Source organism: Zonotrichia leucophrys, chromosome Z (genome assembly GCF_028769735.1).
Source record: "Zonotrichia leucophrys gambelii isolate GWCS_2022_RI chromosome Z, RI_Zleu_2.0, whole genome shotgun sequence".
NCBI classification, from domain to species: domain Eukaryota; kingdom Metazoa; phylum Chordata; class Aves; order Passeriformes; family Passerellidae; genus Zonotrichia; species Zonotrichia leucophrys.
In genome coordinates, this window is record NC_088200.1 from 28,867,683 (window position 1) to 28,885,483 (window position 17,801).

Genomic DNA, 17,801 nt, shown 5'->3' on the forward strand with positions numbered 1-17,801 from the left:
ACATTACTAAAAACTAAAGCTACAGAGAATAAGTGACATGTTTTGACATGGTACTGTCCAATAAACACACATAATGGTCACATCCACAGGCAAAAGGAGTGACACTTCAAAACCTTAGCTGAAATATTTTCTGTCTAACATGCTTAATTGTTTCATTTAATACTCAAAAAAATCACATATTTTGGGATCAGAAGGGTAAAGTGTCATTATACAGTTCATTGCTTTCATCAAACAAGACAAAATTCAGCAACTTCTGAAACAAGACCAACGGCATAATGGGATTACAACATGTTTTTCACGAAAACCATTCTGTGTTCATCTTGATTTATAAAGTCCAGGTGGAGACCCATTCTACAACCATCCTTGGTCAGGTTGTTTCAAAGCCTGATGACAACAAATAAAAACGTTGTCCTTTTTCCAGGTTTTACTGCCCAAGTTCAAATTCTGACCAATAGATTTTCTTATTCCTTCATATACTCAATCAAATAGCATTTTAAATCTGCAAAAATACGTTTTTCCATGAGCAAAGTCAGAAAATTGACCCTCTTTCATCTCACTCCCTTTAATTTTCTGAGAATAGCTAAATGTATGCTAAAGATAGTTATATTCCAATTCTGCACACAGACAAGTAATTCCTTTTGCAGAAGAATTTTTCCATCGAGTTACATAAGCTGCCACGTTTTAGTCATTCAGTAAGAGAGCCTGTATCACAGTTAAGATACTTCACACATTTAGTACCACAGCCAATACAGTCAATAAAAGTCATCCTGGGGACAGCCATGAGGACTTTGTACAGCTGAAACAGATCTGATACTTGGACTTTTCATAGAGAAAAAGGCTGCTTCTTCTGCCAAAAACTAAAAGCTTCCAACCTCTGACTGCTGGTTAATGGCACCAGAACAGCTCTTCTTGACAAATAGTCTTACAAGCAAAATAGTGGGAATTGCCAAGACCCTGCTAGTATCCAAGCAGAAGGGAACAAAGGTTCCTCTTGTGTTCATTACTAGACGCCAGATATTTAATGACATAGCAAATCTTGGTGATTGCACTGATGGGTCACATATGCCTGGTTACTTAACAGATATAAATGGATCACACAAAGAATGAGCAACTGAGATGCTCTCTGTAGTAACAATCTACCCCTCAACTAGCTGTTATAAATTAAATGCTTACCATAGACTGTGTAAAACTGAAGATTTCCTGAGTGGTATCATCAGAATCTACTCTGATCAGCCTTCCAAGTTTTGGGGAAGTTACAATCACAAAAGTTATAGTCCTGTTTCCTGCACTGGTCACATCATTGGTTACAGCTTTCAGATCATGCTGTGAAATAGGTTTCCTGGAACCTAAAAAATGTGAAGTATAGGAACAAGATTTACAACAGATTTTTTTTCCAAAAGTCTAAGTTTTGCATGCACAACTCACACCCTCACCCAGGTATTCTACTTACCATTTTAATAACATTTTATAAGATCAGCAGGGTTACTCTTTTTCTAGATACCTTCTGGTTACAACTCTTCAACAGCTTTTTCAATTAAAAAGCCTATCACAGTAGGATGTACCCACATTTTAAAAATAAAGTTTTCTTCAGCACATGTAATCGCTAAATACTGGCTTCTGCAAAAACTACCTGAAGTACAGATCAGAACACATATAAGAAGTTCTGTTTCTATATCACATGTCTAGAACCAAATTCAAACTCCAATGTTTTTGGTATTCCCAGTTGCCACAGAAGACATAGGTGATTTGACTCAGAGAAGACTCAAAACGGCAAAGTTTCTAATGAACACATAAACCAAAATCAATTATTAACAAAAGTACACTTTATCAATATGAAATAGGATTTTCATTAATAAAATAAAAATATAAGTACTGAATTAAACAAACTAGGAAGAACACCATGTAACAGAAGTAACAGCCTGAACTGAAATAATGCATTATTTATTAAGATAGATGGAAACTGAGTGGTAACAAAATTCTTTTAATACATAGCACGACACTAACCTTACTAAGGTTACTACCTTCTGTCCTAAAGATTATGAAGAGCTTTCTGGAATTAGTCAAAGCAAGACAATTTTTGACACAGCTGGGGCAATAATTTCCTAGCTAGTAATTTCCTAAAAGAAAAAAAAATGGCTTCTTTTTAATGCAGTTTCAAGGTACACAGTTGGCAAACTAAAATTTAAGCTCAGTGATCATTTTAGAGGAGCAAGATTCCCATCGTCCTATTCCCCCTGTATCCCCACTTCTGCCTCCATTTTCATGTTTTATCTTCTCCTTGAGCAACAAGGTTTATAGGTTTCAATACATAATTTCAAAGACTATAAGATATTAAATATACTTGAAATCTGAATTATCAATCTATCTCTTACAAGAATAACACAAAATAACACATGTATTATATACATATATATGCCATAATATTCAGAAGGAGAAAACATTGCAAGGACAGTGAAGAATAGGGATGCTTTTAAAGCCATTATTAATACCAGGGGCCTGATTGTTCACATCTGCTTGTGCTCCAGTTCAAATAACAACTGCTTTGAAACAGAGCTGTTATAAGATCTTCTGTCTCTTCCTGTTTTCCCATTTTTACCTTCCCATTCTGTGTGCCCACTGTTTTGAAAAGTGAAGGAGTCTCTCAGGTTGAGAAAAATTCTCCCAGACAATATTTAATTCAAGAAGTCTCCCTCCTCTACCTCTCCCTTCTTTTCCTTTTTTTCCCTGTGACAGGAAGGGAGGGAACCATGACCTTTTGCATACAGCAGATGTGGCCAAGAATGTACAACTTAGCACAACAGTTAATCCGACCACATAAACCTGCAAACACAGCTATTTGCATAACCTGCTAGTTATGCAAATCAGGCCTTATTGCCTTAACAGACTAACTCTAAAACATGGTCACAGCACAGAGATGATGACCAGCATCTGAGCTGTGATGCTAAAAATCTGTCAGAGTGCAAAGTTCAAACCATCTGTCATCTGCTGCGATTTTTCTTGACCATACCAGGGTACCACACCACTGCCATCACAGAGCATGGCGATGGGGAGCAAGGGCATCTGTCACAAAACTCCCTCAATTCCTAGCAGACCTGACCTCTCTCACTGAACTCCACAGGCTGAAATACAGTCTAGAGACACAGACAACATAGTCTATCATGCCCTTCTGTAAATTAGCATCCTCCCCAAACTTAACCTTCTCCTTCATCCACTTCTCACTTAAGAGTTGAGAACTTCCCTGGCACTCACAGTAGTTCTCAGGTCAGACACCTCAACAGGGAGAGGAAGGTTATTTGGCAGCCAGCAGACTGGGTGAAAGAAAATGAAGTGAGAACACTGCCTGTGTGTTCTCAATCACAGAAGGAGAGATCACAAAAACCCCACACAAACACAGGGGACAGGAACAGACAGAGAAGGAAGACACACAACAAGAACAGGTGACACTGAATAAGGCCAAGCTAATCAATTCAAATAGAGTGCAACAGCATAATGTTAGTGCCTCGTAATTTTGTTACACATTTTTACTGCCTACCTTTCAGATTTGGAAAATCCTTTGGCATGAGCATTCTCCCTACCACTGCCGAAGAGTTATAAATCATCTCATCATCTCATCAAGACTGATTTGACAGCTCTGCTTCCAATTAACTACAAGTCAGGCTTAACTCTCCTCAGAGAAACTCAGCTCATTTCTTTTTTGAGCAATTGCCTTCCTGAAGAAGAAAATCCTTCCATTGTACATATCTAGCATACAGTAGAAAAAGCTAATATATCTAGCAGTCAATTTGCTGACTATGCTGAATAAAACAAGCTTCTGTTAAAACAGAAAAAAAATCTATGAATTATATAAACAGATCTGGTATAGCCAACACAAAAAAAAAGCAGTTCATGCTCTTATAAAATTGCAGAACAATATGCTTTAGAGAATAGTTTGCACCCTGTCACAAAGACATGGTAAATTCTTCAAAATAAATTCAATTTTTACTACCCCAGAGAGAAGATTTCTCAAGCTGGCTCAAAATGATCCCTTCTTAGTAGGGCTATAAAATTTAACAGGATACTGGCTGTTGTTTTTATATATAGTGACCATTTGGCACCCTAGTTGTTGTAATAGTCATTTCATGATGGCAAAGTACAGCTGAAAGCCATACAGCTCCAGAATGTCTCTAAAAAATACCATAAAAAGAACATGTGAAAAATCTAGTAACACTTTATAACATCTAAAAGGAATTTTGCTAACCCAAAGTAAGTGAGAATGCAAGGAAAAAACTGCAATCTTGGAGGAATACAGTTTGCAGTGCTGAAAGAAATACTGTATTTTGTAAACGGAAGAACTGATTGACAGCCTAGAGACTTTGCCTTCTATGGAAGTATTAGGCATACTTTTCTTACAATTATCATTGGCTTAAGATAGAATTCTAGTAAATCCCTGTGCCCAAGGCAACCATACACACCAAAATTGCAGGTTAATAAGCTTTGTAAGTGGATTTATGTGAATCCCATTTATATTGACTGAATTAGAAGATCATGCTGCTACAATCTCATTTTTTGTTGCCTGTGTTTAAGTGGCTTTTGCTGCAAACCTTTGTTTATGCACCTTATATTCAGGAAGGGTAAGAAGATAAAGTGCTCCTCTTCGATATCCAATTAATAAACCAAGGTACAGATTACAACCTCTGGAACTCTGCCAATTCTTAGTATCTCTCCAATTCTACAGATCACATTCAGAGAAACAAAAAAGAAGGCATCACAAACAAAAGTGTGATGCAAGATACTACTGAGAGAAAACTAATCTTTATTTCTCCTTTAATCCTGCAATAAATGTTAGATTCCTAACTCAATGAGAGATTACTCTTGCTAATGCAAAGGAATAAATGGTTCTGATGAGACCTCTTAGCATATCAACTCCTTCAATGCTATGATTTCATTAAAAAATACTCAGCTGCTGAATCAACTAGCTACAAATGCACAAATATGAATCAAAGTTTTCCAGCCTTCTGATTCCTCAGTGAGTTCGTGCTGCTGTCTATAATTAAACAAAAGAAAAGTGAACTAGCAATCTGGAAAATTTACACGTGGTATTCAGAATCTCATGGCCACAATCTTCATTCCTCTATTGCTTTTACAAGGCACTATCACAACCTCCTAAATCTCTAAATATCTGAGTGGACTACAGAGATTTTACACAAACCTAAATAGGAAATCTCCAGAGCTTAGGCAGACAGTGTTATTATCACATTGTAGTTGAACATTTCACTGCCAGTTTCTATGACTCCAAGCATGCACATATCAAAAGGTTAAAGACTGCAAAGCAAAAAAGCAGTATGCTGTTTGAGAAAACATTAACCCTTTTTTAAAAAACACACATAAATATTCCCAGCTAGTTTTCCATAGTTTAGTCAGTTAATTATCTGACAAATAACTCTCTATTAGGCAATATTTTCAAGTGGACAAAATAGTGATCATCTCAAAAAACCTACCTGGAAAGACTCCGAGCCCTTTGTTCACTTCAAGGCTAATGACCAGCATCTGAGCTGTGATGCTAAAAATCTGTCGGGGTGCAAAGTTCAAACCATCTGTCACCTGAAAGTTGAAGCCTCCAGACATTGCTCCTGTGGAAATCAAAACCAAAAATTTATTCTTATATTACTCTGTCACACAAAAAACAAACATACACTGGACACCTTTCACGCTTGGCTACCGTGAAATATTGTTGAGGAACACATTCAGAGCAGGTAGCTCTGGGTGCAGCTGCAGTGGAGCTGTGCAGGTTGAGCTGTGGGTGGCAGGAGCCCAAGGCAAGCAGCCCTGAACTGCTGAGCCTTTGCATAACAAAGGGCACTGGGACCTGCTGCCAGGGGACCAACACTCAGAGACATGGCAGGAGCTGAGGACTTCAGACTTTCGTGGCTTAAACTGCAAAGCCTTTTGGTCAGGGTCCCCTGTCATGAGCTCCCAGCCAGAGCCGTTACTCTGTAGTTGCACAATAATTAAATTAAGGATAGAGGCACCTGAGATTCCGCTAAGGGAAACCTGAAGTGAAGTCAGTGAGGAAACCTTGTTTGACTGTGTGAGTGTTGGGTATGCAGACAGTCAAGCAAGATTGACTGGAGCCACCAGATGAGAGAGGGGTTCCATCTCAACAACCAAAGTCTTGGGGGTATCAGTGTGACAGTCAAAGTGACTTCCAGATAAGCAGACAGAGAAGTTTCCTTAGCAATATATCCAAGATCATACTGAAAGCAACTTCTTATCAGAGCCTTTGTATCTTAATTAGAATTAAATAAATTGAAAATGCAATTAACACATTCCCCAGGGAGAACTACTGGCTGTTGTTTTCAGTGAAAGTCAGACACCCCTAAGATGAAAATCAGCAAGAGTGCCCCCTTCTCTTTCTTCACTGACATGGTGGAGCTGAAATCTTAAACTTGGGTAGAAAATGGCTCCAAAATTTTCAACTCCATTTATGTCTTAGGAGGGTCCAAAGCACCTAGGCAATCACGTTTTGGCAAAGAAGGAATTTGGGGAGAAAGGTAACTTGAATGTTCTTTCATTTTGTTTTATATTTAAAGGTCTGAATAAACTCTTGGGTTGTTTCCTTAGCCTCTTCGCTGAACTTCAGCTTCGCTGAAGAAGGTATGTTGTCACAGCTTAAACTATTTCAGAGGTTATGTGTACTCATAATAAACGCACATTTTTCCCTTTAATCTTAGGACCTGTATGTACTTTGGCACAAGCAATAGCAAAATACCTCCAGGAGTCTGAGTGGATTCCTGTAAAAATACATATCTCAGAACTGACAGGCTGCTTTTAAGCAGAGGTTCTCCATGTTATTCAATTAGGTAAAAAGACCAAAAAAAAAGAGAAACATTAACTGCTGCAAAGAATTACCACGCTCTTGTATTTGCTTTGCCCAATTTAGCCATTAAGATATTGCTACAAGAATACAGATACTAAAAGCCAGAGAGTACCACATACTTTCATGTAATGATCATCATACTTTGCCTAACTATAAATTAACATATCAGAAGAATCAAATGTGTGTTCTGAGATTACAGTTAAAAATAGACCTAGGAAATGCTCTTATATTAGCCAGGCAGCTGAAGAAGCTATGGTAGATCTGATCATATTGCTTTTATTTTACAAGTTTTTATTTTATTATATATTCTAACAAAAAAGAACCAGTTGCTGATTCAAAAAAGCATCTGAGTAGTCTACTATTTGTACTAAGTTGAAAAATAACCCCAAATGAACCTGCTTATGCAGCCTCTCTTGCTTTTTTGGCTAAGGCAGGTCAACTGCTTGATTGACATAGACATTTTGTCATCAGCAGTCAGGAACAGAACTGCATCTTGAAGTTCTGGTTGGCTGGAGTATTTATCATTTTATCACAATTAATTTTTTAAATGAGTCTGATCAGAGGTGATTAAAAGGACACCAGAAAGAGGGTTTGTAAAAGCTGCACTGACAAGCACAAAGACTTCATCAGCAACAAGAGTTCAATTTATTACTGCCCCTAAGAAAAATACTGTGAGGGTTTAAGGGCAGGGCCCATACTTCAAAAGTGAGAGAGGAGAACCCTAGAGTGAAACAAGAGTGAAAAGAGGAGTTCTTACGCTGAAAGAGCGGTACAGAAAAGGAAAAAGTGTGTTCTAGTTTTGCATTTACACTGGTGATAGAACAATCAGAGATTATGGAGGAAAGAAACAAAAATCCAAGGGAAAACATGAGAGAAAGAGGAAGATTTGCAACTCACACCACAGAATAAGCAGCAAAATGTAACTCATAAGGCTGAGCAATGTGAAGGGAAAATTGAGAGGTCTAATTTAGGGGCATAAAAGCAAAGTACTTTCATTGGCAGTAAAAAACACACTGAGAATGAAGAGTCATGGCCACGTACAGGTTTAAAAACTGTATACTGCCATGAGGAGTAGCTGGAGGATGGAAGAGCTGTCTCAGCCAAGAAGAACCTGTGCTTTTGGAAAGGGCTGAAATGAGTAGGAAGAGTAGATGGGGGTACTTCCCAGAGGAGACAAAGTAGCCAGCACACACCTAAGACTGATGACAAGGAACAAAGGAAACATAGAGAAAAGGGATAAAAAGTTGAATGACAGCAACAACATAAGGAAAGGCCCCAGGTATAAAGAAAGGCCCCAGGTAAGGCTAGAGGCAATAAGATGGGAGTAACAACTACATTTCCAGCAACAGGTCAAGATGAAGGAGAGAGGAAAACCACTGACCAAGAAACGCAAAGAAGCGAAATTATCAGAGTACTTTGTGAAGCACTGGAGGCCATAAGGTTGAGCAGACAGCAAAGCCAGAGCAGCTGCAAGACCTGACACTAAACCCAGGTAATTTTATGTTGCAAATTTACTCTACACTCATTGGAAAAATTACTCCCAGTGACTGGAAAATGAAATTTTCTGTTCTTTTCACTTTTATTAATCAAGACTCACTCTCTAGGAGTGCATTTGCCCTTTCTGGAACACAGAGCAGATTAATTTCCCCACACTTACCACTGTCCTACAATCATAGGGCTTCTTACATGTACAAGTCTCCTTTGGAACAATTTAAATAGCTTGGCTCACTTTTATCATGCTCTTGACCTTTTACTTCCTGACCAAATTATTTGAGCAGGATACTTACAGCTCACCAGCAACTGATTGTAAAGCAATTTCAGCAATACATATGCACCTTGCCAGACAGTGCATCATAAGGCACAGTACTTCAGCCTCATGAAGACACAGCACAAATCTGGAGTGACTTCTGCACCCAAGGGAGCACAGCCTGCCTCAGGGCCGGCAGAAGAGCAGTGTATCTCTTCTACCTCCATCCCAAAACAACAACTTATTCCTTCTGTAGCAAATCCTTTCTTCTTTCAACTGAGGGAAGTAGTAATACAGCTGGAGCAGAAAATAGGTAGCTATCACCCTGTGAAAGCCTTACCTCTTCTGGCTGGAACCCCACTAGGAAGTTCTTTCCTGTGGCTTCCCATTACTGCCACTCAAGGATGCATGAAGTTGCCCCAACTTCTTTTATTTCCCACACATTCTCCCAAATGAAAATAAATCCCCGATCTCTAGCTCTGGACAATAAGAGAAAGAGTCAATGTTTAAAGCTTAATTCTTTCAGAACCTGAAAGGGACACTGACATCACACAGATGAACCATAACTTCATCATCCATCACTGCACTATGCCAGGTATCTGTGAGACTGTTGGACCATGAACAGCTCTGCACTGTCGCAAGACAGAAATGCTTCAGGAAATTTTCGATCACAGTAGTCAAAAAAAATGGATTTCCTATCTCTGAAAGGAGAAATGTGCATGGAATGTTCCCCTACTGCAAAACTGCTTTCAGAAAGAAGGATGCTATCTAATGAACCACAAGAACATCAAGGTTTCTCAGTGAGCACACATTTAAACAGACATCAGACATCTTGTTTAGTTTTAGAGATAATGTATAACCACTGTATAAATACTTCATATAACCAGTGTTCCAAGATCTTTGTGACGTTACAATGGGATCTTTAATGGATTATAAACACAAATATACTGAATAGTATATTCTGGTATCAGATGTGGTATTTTTAAAATCACATACCATTGTGTACAAATACCAGCTGCCCTTTAATTATGTGAGTCTGGGTAAAAGCTAGGATGCTCTTGTTTGGAGAAGACTTCAGAGCCAAGTGTCCATTGCTAGGTGGAGTAATAGAATACACCAGTTCTGATGGTGAGGAGTCCTTGTCTTCTGCACAGAGGTCATCAACAGTTATTTCTGTGACTGAACCCACCCAGACCTAGAAAAGCAAAAATAATTTTAAAAATAAATAAAGCAAGAAAATGTATACAAAAGAAAATTGGAACAACAGGAGACGAGGGACAGGGCTGGATGACACGTGACTCCAAGAAAAAGAAAGAATAAAGATTTGTGCTGTGCAACACTCGGAGCTATAACAGGTTTCCTAACTGTCCATCCAAATCTCTAATCACAGACTGGCATAGCTCATCCTGGCAAATAGTCTGCAAAATACAAGACCTTGAAATAATACAAGCAAACACACCCTACATCAGTTAAGAGTTTCAGACAGTTGGAGTGCAAGTGCTCTAAATTCTCAGAAACATAACAAAAATTGTATTATGATAACTGAGTAAAGGAACTGCTTTCCAACACATACACATGAATATTAGTGTCATGTATTTCACAGCAGGTAAGACACTGAATATGTTCTACTTTCACCAGCAGAAAAGATGAAAGAAAAACAGCCTGGGGACAGCATAAACGAATACAAATGGAACAGTTCTTGCAGCTGCACTATTTTCTTCTAGCAAAATGCACCAGAGGCCCTTTTTTAGTGCACTAAAAAACCCAGAGACACTCAGAGCACTTAAGGAGATGAAACAACCAATGTCTCCAACAGCTGCTTACCATTTACCAGGTTACAACTGAGGAAGAATAGTTAACTAGTTTTCAGAAAGATGGTATAAAAACCATTATTTACTTCTGGTAAACCTAAAGCTGGAGCACATTCTAAGTCTAATTTCAGAGGAGAGCCACGAGATCAATAAAAGAACTGGAACACTCCTTCTATGAAGTCAGGCTGAGAAAATGGGGGCTGTTCAGCCTGGAGAAGAGAGGATTGTGTGGGGACCTCAGAGACGCCTTCCAGTACCTGAAGGGGCCTACAGGGAAGCTGGAGAGGGATTCTCTGACAGGAACTGGAGTGACACGGCAAGGAGGAATGGGTACACTCTGAAAGAGGGGAAATTCAGTGAGGTATTAGGATAAAATTCTTTACTGTGAGGGTGGTGAGATACTGAAACAGGCTGCCCAAGGAGGTTGTGGATTCCCAAATTCTGGCAGTGCTCAAAGCCAGGCTGGATAAGGCTTCAAGCAGCCTGGTCTAGTGGGAGGTGTTCCTGCCCACAGCAGGGGGAGTTAGATGATCTTTAAGGTCCCTTATTTCAAGCAGAAAGGACTTCCCCTCTGGGTTTCATTCCTATCTGACTGGGTAATTTCTTGTTTGGAAAGGATAAGCAATGGCCTATTTTATGCTTCATTTCTGCTGTATATATCTGGAAATACAGACAGAAGTGCTAACAAAGAACAATACATATTTATCTCAACATGAAGTGAAATTTCTAAAATACTCACTACATCAATATCAATTATTTTCATACACAATTTGTAACATAGCGTAAAATCTTAAGAGCCTAAACCTTTAAATACCTCAGCTTGAGCTTCAAAACACACTGCATCATTCCTCCCTGTCTTTCTAGATCTAAGTACACTTAATAAATATCTGGTAGTAACATCCCACCAAATGGTTGAAGGGGACACATGATTCTTAACAAAGAGCATTTTAGCTCTACCAAAGCCAAAAATCATTAATCACAATTCACTAAGCATTAATTCCATTTTTTAACATGAAACATGAAAGAAAACCTTTTAAGAGACTGAAATTTTTGCCACCACACTTGAACAGAGGAAAGATTTCATCCTACATTGTGTCACAAAAATGTTCCCATGCCATGGAAAAAGAGATACTAAAATGAAGTTTGATTTTTTTTCTAATCAGAAGAAGTTTGAAAAGTAAATTTGTAATGAAAAATACCTTTCAACTAACAAATAGCTATTTTCTTCCCTGAAATATGTATTTTGCTGTAATGTAATTACAAATATTAAATTTTGATAAAGAATTACACTTACGGCACAGAATGACAACTAACAGCACAGGGTGACTTAGTGAGTCGCACCAAATAAACACATCAGTTTTTGTACTGAGACTTTTTAATTTGTCTCAGTAGTACTTGCGTAATTATTCTATGAAGAAAATGAAAGGTCACATATAGAATATACAAAGAAATAAAATTATAATGAACACACGTTATTACAAATGACTCACTAACTTCCAAGTTATTTCCCTTACTAAAGGAAAAAAGAATTAAAATTTCTAATTATAGAAAACCATTTTTTTCTGTAATGTCAATATTTAAGTCTGATGTCTCAGCACACTACCACTTAATTCTTTTTAAAGTACTATACATGGCCTGCAACATGATCCTTGAAGAATGAAAGATCTAAGAGCTGAGAAGAACCACAGGGAAGCAAACACTGAGAACACAGCAGAGTGTTACAAGCCTATTATTTTTCATATCTGAGATCAAAATCTCCTTGAAGAGCACCAAGAAAACTGTATCTGAACCTCCATGATGTAGCATGACACTGATTTTTCATGTGCCTAACATATTCCACAGGCAAAGTCCAAAAGGTTCATGACCTTGCTGATGTAAAATAATTTATTCTGCTCTACTTACAGGATTCAGCTCATCAGTATCTCTTGCATGCCACATATTCTACCAGACAGTCTGTATTCACATTTTAACACTTTAGAGAGCAATTTAAAGAAAACAAGAAAAATAATCAGTTTAAATTTGTGCTTTTTTTAAAAAAAAAATAATTCTAGGAAAATATAGCCCTCTTGTGGCAACAGGAGAATACAGTCATTTCATAGCATTGCCACCCATGTATTTAAACACGTATAATTGCAGCACATAATGCCAGAATAGCAATTTACTTCAAAACATCCTTTTTCCTTTACCCATTCTCATTTCAGAAAAAAAGAAGTCCATAGAACCTGTGGAAATTTTAAGAAATTATAACTAAATTGCCAATAAATTAAGTTTCTAAATAAAAATACATCTCACAAATTTGTTGCAATGGAAAGTATTTAAATTAAATGGATTACAGAAGTTCTCAGGACAGTAAGATTTTCTGCATCTCAGATGTTATGTCATAAATTCTGAGCCAGGAAAAAAAAAAAAACAAAAAAAAACCGAAACACTTTAAACCCTCATTGACTTCTCCTTCCTAGAAATAAAACAGAGAAAAATTCCCAAAATGGTTGGATGTCTGTCACTCTGAAACTCCCCCCATGGTGCTCATAACATTGATAGCAACAGACAAGGCTGTTTGAAGAAGGGATGTTATGGCTGTCTCTGAAGTGAGGAAGCTAGAGTTAGACTCATTCAGCATGTGTGCACACACCCAAAAGTTTCTTGGGTTTGGACAGAAGCCCAAAGGCATAAATTAACTTCCACATGCCCACACCAACATCACTGGCCTCTTCACCTCTTGACATGTACTTCATCACATAAGCTACTTCTCAGCAGCAGATGCCATAACCTAGCCTGTATTTTTAATCATTCAGCATTTCTTTCTGACTCTTTATATTCTGATCTACAAAATTTCTAAGGTCCTAAACTTCAGTCAACTCCAACAGTTCTAGTAGATTCCTGTTTTCACAGTAGCGGTCAGTCATTTTATACTTTTGTACATTTCCAACCCTACAAAATAGATAAAAGAGCTACTGAGTTTTTAAAAGCAACATTGTCTATCATTCAGTATCTAACACTAGCAATGTTCTTGAGGAGCACAGGCTGTTTGGCTGAACAAGGAGCCAGCCACCATCACCCTACACAGGAATGCCAATCTCATCTCAGTATTTAGGAGGACTAAGAAAAACCCATTTTCTTCCATCCACTGAGGATGTGCAAGCTTGATTCGAGGAAGACTCATCTCAGCATATTCCTCCCATCAGATAACGTGACTGCCAAATTTGTTTTAGATTGCACATGAATCCATCATACGTGTACATAATGGTAGCCACTCACAACAGATATAGACTTGATTTTTCAACAAGAGCTTTTGCATGATTAGCAGAACCACAGGCACAAGTGCAGCATCCTGGTTCTAGTACACAGACTGCCTCCCCAGTAGACAGGACCAGCTCTGGGTAGGTGAAGCTTTGTTAATCCTGCTCTTGGGAAGCCTAGATTCACAGATATTTTTAGAAAAATCCATAAGCTGCATTGCAGTGCACTACACAGCCTTAGATCTGTTTAACAGACTGCAATTCCAGCAGCTCAATGCCAACACTTTATTGCCAGCAATGCACCAGAACAGGGACCCCAAAAAACTTGGCTGAACATGGTGCTCTCTTCTCCGTGACTAGACAAAGATTGCTGCATGCTGTGCTGATGTCTGTAGAGTGCCACTGTGATTACTTAAACCTGGGCAGATTTTGCTCTGTGCCACCCAAATGTTTGTCAATGCAGTCTGCCCTTCTGTCAGCAGTCTCTGCCCAGGGCAGGCTATCTTCTGTTGTGGGCATCTGCAGATTATCTGCCTTTCACTGTGAAGCTGTACAATACTTACACTACAGCTAATTTAAAAATCATGTATTTTCTCATATGAAAAGATATGAAATATACAACACAAGGTTACCATCATCTTTAGAGTAATACACTTTCCCTCTTCAATACACCATTAACTACATGCATGTTTTGGTACCACCCATTTATAAGCTGCAACACAGAGCACTGGGAATGATTGCAGCTTCAAAATATCCTGCTTATCTTCTTTCAAGCCTATCCCTAAATACCTTCTCCAGGTTGATGACTTCCAGCGGGTTTACTGTAACCACTTAGCGGACCATGTTCATTTCATCCTGATTTTTGGAGTCAATTTGCTTTTACTCATCAGATCTCAGATTGAAAGTCTTTACATGTGGGGAGCTTTTTGGGCAGAGTGTGCTTACTAAAACGGTTCTCATTACTGACTGCTATCGTAACACAAACAAATACTATACAAATACATCCTGGTTTAAATACTATACATAACCAAATTAATTAATCAATCTAAAAATGCATTGAAACTGAAGTGACACTAGTCACTTCTGTAGTGGTAGGTAACTTTTCAAAGATCTGTAGATTAAAAAGTCAGCTATGGTCATTAAGAGCTAAAGGTAGCTTTAGATGAAGGTAACTTTAAAATTTTCTTCAGGATTTTCTGGGGGGAAGGCAGTTAAAAAAAGTTAACATGTTTTTTCTTAGCTCACAGTATCACACTGTGATATTGCAAAGTAATAGCTTCAGTGATTGGACTAATATTTTGATGACCCTAGATTTCCACAGACTGCATTATATTATTTGCAACTTTTTAAAAGGGAACCACTCCTGCTTTGTTTAAGAGATACCCAACACATAAAAAATTCTCTCTTGTCCCATTCTACTGGCATATCTGGCCAAGAGCAGGCAGTAGAATGTACTTCAGCAGGTCTGATCCTTCAGTGCACTTCATGGCAAGAGGCATAGGGTTGGAAGGCTGAGCAAATACAATAGTGAAAAGTTTGCATTCTCATTCTCATCACTATTCTTGGTACTTTTCTAAGTTACATGTTCATTAACAGCCCTCAAGACACCTCAGCAAACAACACAAAAATATAACAAACATCCAGGTGCAAGTCATCCACCTTCACATGCCCTACATCAGTCCAAGAGACTTCACATAACTTTAAGATTAAAAGAATGCTCATTTAGCCATCAAGATAATCTTTACAACAGCCAAAACAGTTCTCCATGTCTAAAATCTTCCTAAATACAAATAACCTATGTATTGCCTCCTTTCACTAGCATTAATTTCTCTAAACCCAAGGACTACTACATATTATACTGACTATCCTACCAGACACAAGTCTGTTAATGAAGCTGCATTAAATGGCATCAGCATTAATGGAATTATTTTAACACTTCAAAAGGTTGACAAACATACCTGAAGAATTCTGTTTACTTTTACAACAGGAGCCTCATCATTTACTGCAGTAACAGTCACAAACACAGTTCGGGGTAAACTCTGTTTCCATAATTCCGTGTTATTAACTATCACAGTAAAACTGTCCATCAGTTCTTCACTGTCATCATGAACATAATAGATTAATTCTTGTTCCACCTGAAAAATACAACAAGCTGAAAAACTAAAGAGGCTAGAAGAAAATAAATGTCACATTGAAAAACATCCTAGTCGTGGCTCTCTGTATTTATTGTATGAACATTTTGTTTATGATGTAATATGATTGTACCTCTATCTTTGCTCCATTCACAACAGTAAATTTTACTGCTCATCTGTCCATGCCTCTAGACAGAATATCTTGACAGCCTTGGCATTCTTTCCTTCCTCTTGAAGGAAAAATGGAAATCCAACCCCACTATATTTAACAATGTTTCCTGGAATCTATAAACTGAACATCGTGCTCGTAGTAGATGGTGACCTATGATACCATCTTGCTTCTTGGCGGTAAATTACTGAAAATTAGCATATTGTGCATATAGTGGCTATCTGTGAGCAAAGAAATTACCTAAAAAAATTACTTTTTTTCCCACTTTTCTACTTGTTCACTCTACATAGCACTTCCTCTGGTCTTTCCAAAATGCACCCAAAGTCTCACATTTCCAGAATATCTACAACTCTGCCTGAATGTGAGTGGCCCATCAGTCTACTGTGGCAATAGTACATTAGTCTGTGCCAATAGTGCCATCAAGGAAGTGATGTGGCTCACCACAACAAGGCAGCCTCCCTCCCCAAATGACCAGACAGAAAAAACAGAAAAGTCTTTAACTCAAGGCCAGAATAAAGCTCAAACTCATGTGTCTCACTACCTTTCACAAAATCTCACAGCTTTCAGCAAAGCAAATAATTAATCAACACTATGTCTAAGAAGATCTAAAGACATTACCTGTTTTCTGGTAAATGTGGCTAACTTTATTCCAGGGACACGAGAGTTTTCAACATAGCCATGTTTTGGCTGCTCAGTTAAAATAAATTCACAGCTGAGTCCTGCGAAGTGTCTACTAGAAATTTTTAGATAGTCTTCCACCAGGGCTTTTGAGCCCCCTTCAAATACAGTAAAGTTCTGTACTTCCAGTGGAATCATTCTGGGGATGATGTCTACAGAGATCTCTATTCCACTCACTGTTCTGACACCATTGGTCACATCCAGAAAAAAATGGTCATGAAGTTGGTCAGAAACTGTCTGCACATACTGAACTTTGCCCTCGTCGACATCTTGCTGTGTGAAGCTCAAAGCTGGCCTTTGGTCAGAACTGAGATAACTTTCTTCCGAGGAAAACTTCCGAATGTATCCATGCACTGGAAGCTGTCTTACTGTGAACACAATCTCAGATGGAGGACTATTTTCATGAACAACCTTTAATTCAAGAACATATCCCAAAATTATTCAAATGGAAGTGGGAGAAATTCTATAATTCTCTTCTGAATTTTTCACTTTAAATTCTGGGAGTGTCTACCTAACTAAACTGGCATTTAGTTGGGTTACACAGTTCCCAAAACAATATAATGCTTTAAGCAGACACATGTTAAATAAAGGTTGCATGGGAGCCATTTTGCAACCCCAAATATGTTTTGTAAGTTTTTAAAAGGAATGTACTGCATAATTAACTACTGGCCTCACATCTACAGATCCCTGCCTGAAACAAGGAATTCAGGATTTCAGCAACATGTAGCCAGAGCCCTCTCGTGGTGGCTCCTGGAAGGCTACACACAAAAATTGGGCAGAGAAGAATTAATCAAACAGAAGTGACCTCAGGCTTGTGACTTATTTTTTTTTTAATTTTGGATGTCACTCTCAAACGATTTTAACTGGGCTAGCTCCAAATTAAATTAAAAAAACCCCTTTCTTCCTTGGCATTTCCCATCAGCTCAATTACGACCAATTACATGGAGTACAAATAACTGTCACATCTAAAACAAAAACATACATGCAGAATCTCCAAATGATCATTTTCTTATGCACCAATATGTAAGAGAGTCAAAAGCTATGGCCCGTATTTTCTTTAACATGATCCATTTTCCATCCTAAAAATGGAAGCTAGTGTCAGTTTCTCCTGAACTAAGCACCCAGAATGCAGTCATATTAGTGGTAATCAAATGGAGTTAAAGAAGACA

General features: G+C 38.1%; 2 protein-coding genes across 2 annotated transcripts in view; one reads left to right on the plus strand and one right to left on the minus strand.

Annotated features, from left to right (window-relative positions):
• Window positions 1–17,801, plus strand: part of SNX18 (sorting nexin 18) — a 198,051-nt gene that overhangs the window by 112,001 nt on the left and 68,249 nt on the right. The window lies entirely within an intron of this gene.
• Window positions 1–17,801, minus strand: part of LOC135459628 (chondroitin sulfate proteoglycan 4-like) — a 33,599-nt gene that overhangs the window by 6,031 nt on the left and 9,767 nt on the right. The window contains exons 4-8 of the mRNA XM_064735855.1: window positions 16,573–17,043; window positions 15,612–15,788; window positions 9,600–9,798; window positions 5,478–5,609; window positions 1,174–1,346 (exon numbers count right to left, since the gene is read on the minus strand). Of these exons, the coding sequence (XP_064591925.1) occupies window positions 1,174–1,346; window positions 5,478–5,609; window positions 9,600–9,798; window positions 15,612–15,788; window positions 16,573–17,043 (1,152 nt within the window). The remainder of the gene's footprint in view (window positions 1–1,173; window positions 1,347–5,477; window positions 5,610–9,599; window positions 9,799–15,611; window positions 15,789–16,572; window positions 17,044–17,801) is intronic.